Genomic DNA, 5815 nt, shown 5'->3' with positions numbered 1-5815 from the left:
AGGAATCAGCAGCCTCCAGGCCTGCTGGCTGCACTGGTCCTCAATCGTATTGATGATGCCATAGACCAGAGGTTCTGCATCTTCCAAAAGGTCAGGCTGCAGCACCTGCACCAAGGCCTCTGCAGCTGGGCCGCTGACGCACAGGGTGTGCAGGATGCTGACCTCTGCACAGTATGCCTGCCACCAGTTAGACCCACATATTGACCGCGGTTCCTGACGCCGCCAGAGCAGCAAGGGACTGAGGAGATGACCTTCTGCTTGGAAAAGCTCTGCCCAGACTTCGGGCAGGATTCCACCCACTGACTGTGCCCCTGGCCCTGTAGTCCCCTGCTCATCTGGGGACAGTGTCCACTGTGGAGATGACGGGGGGTGCACCACAGGCTCACGGGGGCTGTTTTCGGCCGGCCTGCGGGGAGCTGTGCCTGCCCGGCTGCTGGTGTCTGGCAACTCTTCTGGGTGAACGATGAAACACCCTATACAGTAATTCGCTCCCTGTACAGGCAGATGGACAATCTTTATTGGTTCTCTGCAGAGCGGGCACTCTCCCTTCAGATCTAACCATCGCATGATGCAGCCCAGGCAGAACTGGTGGTGACATGGCATCGTGTAAGCAACATCACATGGGGCGTCGCGGCAGATGGGGCAGATCTGCTCTGTCTCCGTTTCCATGTTCACACGCTGCAGCAGGTTGGGGAGAGCTGAGGATGAGGAGCTGCTCCCAGTCGCTGATGCTGCAGCTGCCAAAGGGCGTCACGTGCTGCAAAAGTGAGAGAGACCCTGGTCACTTGCTGTCCTCGGGAGGAAGAAATGCTCAGGCCCCCGGCGAAGGACACTTTCTGGCTCCCTGAGCCCCTTCACCCGCCCCACAGCCGCCCCGGAGGGACGCTTCCCCTCACAGCTCACCTCCTCTGCCACAAGTGTGCGCGGTGGTGCCCGGCTGCCTGAGCCAGGCAGGGCTGGGGAAACCCAGGGAAAGGCTCTGGGACAGGCACCGAGAGCTGCTGACGGCACCACCCAAAGCACCACCCAGCACCGGGAGCAGCCTCGCTCGACCCTCCAGACCTCGCAGGCACGCTCGGCAGGAGGCACGAGCCAGACTGGGCCGGGCTGTGCTGGCACCCGCCTGTGAGCAGTGAGGGACGTGATGTCACAGTCCATCGCTCACTGACATCACAGTCCACCGTGCTCCTGAGGCAAAACTCCTGCTGCCTTGGAGAATGAGCCCAGAGGTACACTCTGGTTGTTGGGTGGCAGGGGATTAAGTCCAAACGTTGTCTCAGCTCTTTCCCTGCACTGAGCCCCTGCGGTGCCAGGGTCGGCACCTAAACTGTCACCTGGCCTCTCCCTGTGCCCGGATTGTTGTTGTTCTGAAGGGCGAGACCTTAAGCGTCCCGAGAAGGCTTCTGGTTCAAGACACTGATGCTGCATTCGGAAGAGCCAAGTACACAGACACACACACAGACTTACACAATTAATGTGAACGGCAAAACAGATGGACTTAGAGCGATGCCTTTACCAGAGCCCATGTACTTGTCAAACCACTTACATAAACATGAGCACAGGCCAGTCCTTTTCTGCCTTTCCAGATGATCAGGGTTAGATTTGTACTAGAGAAACATAAACTCCCCTTCACTCCCTAGATTCACAAGCACAGCATGTGCCGAGATGCCTCAAATAACAGCATGGAAATTAAGTCCGTGTAATATCTGTGCCTGGATGTCAAGCTCCTCACCCAGTCATTCTGGCCACAACAACCCCCAGCAGCGCTACAGGCTTGGGGAGGAGTGGCTGGAGAGCTGCCAGTCAGAGAGGGACCTGGGGGTGTTGATTGACAGCCGGCTGAACAGGAGCCAGCAGTGTGCCCAGGGGGCCAAGAAGGCCAATGGCATCCTGGCTTGTGTCAGCAATAGCGTGGCCAGCAGGGACAGGGAAGGGATCTGACCCCTGGGCTCAGCACTGGTGAGGCCGCACCTCGATGACTGGGTTCAGTTTTGGGCCCCTCACTCCTAAAAGGACACTGAATGACTCGAGCGTGTCCAGAGAAGGGCAACGGAGCTGGTGCAGGGTCTGGAGCACAGGTCTGCTGGGGAGCGGCTGAGGGAACTGGGGGGTTTAGTCTGGAGAAGAGGAGGCTGAGGGGAGACCTCATCGCCCTCTACAGCTGCCTGAAAGGAGGGTGCAGAGAGGGGGGATGAGTCTCTTTAACCAAGTAACAAGCGATAGGACAAGAGGGAATGGCCTCACGTTGCACCAGGGAACGTTTAGACTAGATGTCAGGAAGCGTTTCTTTCCAGAAGGGGTTGCTGGGCGTTGGCACGGGCTGACCAGGGAGGCGGTGGAGTCCCCATCCCTGGAGGGGCTTAAGAGTCGGGTCGACATAGCGCTGAGGGATCTGGTGGAGTTGGGAACGGTCAGTTGAGGTTAAAGGTTGGACTGGATGATCTTCAAGGTCTTTTCCAACCTAGACGATTCTGTGATCGGTGCAAGCCTTCTTTGGGTCTTTCCACATCCGTGTCTCCTGTGTCACAACAGAGTCCAGTTTCAAGTTGCGCTCACACACACACAAACACAGACACACACATAAACACACACACACACACACAGAGGGATCCCAGCAGTAGCTGGCATAAGACACTTTGCACTTCCAACTCCTGTCCCCAAGACCTCTCGCCCCCTTCTCCCACCGCACCCTCCCCCTCCCCTCTGACCAGCCCTTCTGACTCTTTCCCTTTGTGCCCGACTTGTCTGCCTGCAGCCTCCTTTTTGCAGGTGGCAGGCATGGAATCCTTGCCTTGCACAGGAGACTGAATTGGACTGAGGCATGGTTAACTGTGAAAGCCGGCAACTTTATTTCAAGAACCTGAAGGCTCAGCTCCAGCGTTTGTGGGTGTGGGCAGGAGCGAGCAGGCCTTTGGCACTGAGGCTGCCTTTGGCTCAGCAGGCAGTGCCCCAGCAGGAGATGGCGGTGGTGCGCTGCGGCTTGAACTGGGTAACTGGGTCCTGCTCATGCTGCTGCTGGAGCCTTTTGCCCCCTTAGGACCTGCAGGAGCTCCTGCAGCAGATTAAAGAATTCCAGCAGCTTCTGGCGTGCAAAAGGACAGGGCGTAAAGCTGCCCGCTTGCGTCGGTTTTGGCCTTGGCCTCTGAAAGGGGGTCGAGGTGACGACTGGCCGTGGCGTTGGAGCAGCCGTTGCTGCTGGGCGCAGTCCCATCTGTACCAAGATCCAATCGTAAAAGTGCTGAGTGGAGGTGTAGACTCCAGGCTGTTTTGCTCTTGCACAGCCTCTCCCCCAGCTGGTCACTCCAACAAGCCAGAAGTAGTCAGCGTTGTTATCTTTGCACACAAGAGGCCCACCGCTGTCACCCTGCAGCGGAGGAGAGAGGGAGGATTAAGGTGACCGCTGGCAGCACTAGGCCTGGCCCCTTCTCTCTCACGGCACCTGCCAGGGCTGTATCCGCTGCACAGAGAGGCTCTGCTCAGGTGCTGGGGCCCCTTGTCAGGGAGAGGGTAGTACGCCTGTGGGGTAGGGCTCTCTCTCCTCTCTGCACAGTGATGCTGGATGTGTGCAAGAGGGATGTTTCGGGATTGGGATCGGGACCTGCGGGCTGCCAGGAGCGCGCGATGGGCTTTCTGGGCAGAGTCCCGGGCCTCCGGGACAAGTGGGGCCCGGGGCAAGGACCTGCAGCTGGGGAAGGGGAGGTGAGCCGCGCCAGCGGTGGGGACTCAGCGGTGGGAGGGTGGCTTGCCAGGCCAAGCCTGCGCCGGGGTGTGTTTGGGCGGCTGTGCCGGGGCTGCCTGCGCCGCCGGGCGCTGCCTTGTCGCAGGCTCCTACCTGGCAGGTGTCGATGCCGCCCTGCGGATAGCCGGCGCACAGGTTGTGGGGGTGGACGGCTCCTCCGTACCAGCGGCTGCTGTTGCAGAGCTTGACATTGATGAGGCGGACCTTGGCCTCCTGCAGGACATCAGTTGATCCTCCAGCTGTGAGCACAGAAAGGAATTAACGCCCAGCAGCTCATTGCCAGGTCTCCTGCCCTGTCTGAGTGAATCCCTTCCCCGGGGCTTGGCTTTGCCTTGTGAGAGACACTGTAGGGGCGTTTCCCTTCTGTCTCGCCTTGGGCCCCGGGCCAGGCCCCTCTCTATGGGCACACGTCCCCGCAGCCAGACTCTGGCTCTCGCCTCTGCTGTCAGGAAGCCCAACCCATCTCCCCAGAGTGCCCAGCTTGCACTCAGAACACAAGCAGCCTTTGGGAACTCACATCTTGCGGTCGTGGACCCCCAACCGCTGACGTAGCAGGTTGTCAGCTGTGACACTCGCAGCGAGGCGTCGGGCACACAGGCAAGCTGTACAGAGTCGCTGCACTGGACAGGCCGGTCCAATTCCAGCAGCGCAATGTCGTTGCTCTCCGAGACGCTGCTGTAGTGTTCGTGAACCAGCAGCCGCTTAATATTGCGCACTTGGGCCTCCGGGCCCAGCTGAGTCAGCTGGGTGGCCCCGATCACTACGCGCCACATGGTGATGTGCCTGGAAGGCAGATGGGGAGAGGGCTCAGAGGGACTCCAGCCACACGCTGCAGCAGCCCAGCAGTTCCCTGCCCTCTGCTTCACACGGGAGAGAGGAAAGCAGCGCTACGGAGGCTGCAAGTGCCCTAGCATGCCTTGGGCTGAAGGCACGTCGAGATGGTGGCTACTAGGAAGCCGTGGCAGCAGCCCAGCCCTCTCCTGAGCTGCCTCTCAGCCGGGCTCTGCAGTGCCCAGGCACTGGGTGTACCACACGGAAAGGGGACGGCAGTAGCGCGTGGTGCTGCGGACGGGGCACCTGCGAGTGCCAGGGGATATCCCCGTTCCTGGCCCTCCTTACCTGGCCTTGGTGAAGCAGTGGGCTGCTGTGAGGACCCACTGTGGACTGATGAGGGACCCTCCGCATATATGCCCCGTGCCTGCTGCCCAGGGAACCTGGATGCTGACGATCCAGGGCCAGGCCCCTGGCTGGGCGTCTGTGCCACCCACCACGCGCGAGGTGCCGTAGCCGGAAGCCATGGGCCGGAGCCCGCAGGTCCCTCTGTAACCAGAAACTCGTTAGCGTCCTGCTCGATGGGTCGCTGCTGTCCCGGCTGAAGGTCAGCCCTCTGCCCTCCCCACCAGGCTCTGCACGGACAGCGAGGCCAGGGAGCCCCGTGGGGTGGGCAGGCATCCGCCCCCGTTTCTGCTTTAGCCCTGCAGACGACTTGTGCCGGCAGCCCGGGTGCTGCAAGGAACCGAGGCTCCCACGTGGGGCTGGGGAAGTCGTGGTGTGGCCACGGGGGACAAGTGGGCACCATCCAGGGAACCCATCGGGTTGCCCGAGCTCCCTCCCAGAGTCACTTACCCACAGGTGTCCCAGGCGCCGTGCGCAGGCCGGCACAGGGCCAGCAGGATGAGGAGTGGGAGCAAACGCATGGTTGCCAGCCGCATGTGCCAGCTGCCAGAGCCGAGGGCTCCCTGCCACCAGTGCAGCAGCTGACAGAGTGCCCGCAGGGCTCACGTTGCCCACGGTGCCCTTGACAACGCGGCTGATGTCACAGAGTCCCTGGTTCCAGGTGCCTCTTGGTGGGGGGACACAACATGGGGGTTTCCAAGCAGGAGGGGAAGCAGAAGCTGGGATCGGGCGCCCCCGACAGACCCCCGCTGAATGCTCTGCTTGTGGGATGAGGGTGTGCAGGCCCCGTGGAAGCAGCAGTGCCCGGCTCTGAGCACAGCCTGCTAATGGCTAGCAGGAAAAAAACCCCGTGTGGCACCACAGCCTCTTCGGGAAGTTCACTGCCACCCTGCTCTCCGC

At 60.9% G+C, this 5815-nt stretch overlaps 1 protein-coding gene across 1 annotated transcript; it reads right to left on the bottom strand.

The window, feature by feature from the left end:
• Nucleotides 1-3004: 3004 nt before the first annotated feature.
• Nucleotides 3005-5436, bottom strand: LOC141973684 (acrosin-like). The gene is made up of 5 exons (XM_074932509.1): nucleotides 5366-5436; nucleotides 4859-5059; nucleotides 4257-4522; nucleotides 3833-3978; nucleotides 3005-3364 (listed from the first exon to the last, which is right to left on the bottom strand). The coding sequence occupies exons 1-5, from the start codon at nucleotides 5434-5436 to the stop codon at nucleotides 3005-3007; spliced, it is 1044 nt and encodes a 347-aa protein (XP_074788610.1).
• Between the last annotated feature and the right edge of the window lie 379 nt (nucleotides 5437-5815).

The sequence above is a fragment of the Athene noctua genome, chromosome Z (genome assembly GCF_965140245.1).
Source record: "Athene noctua chromosome Z, bAthNoc1.hap1.1, whole genome shotgun sequence".
In the NCBI taxonomy this organism is placed as follows: domain Eukaryota; kingdom Metazoa; phylum Chordata; class Aves; order Strigiformes; family Strigidae; genus Athene; species Athene noctua.
This window is presented reverse-complemented; position numbering and strand designations above follow the sequence as displayed.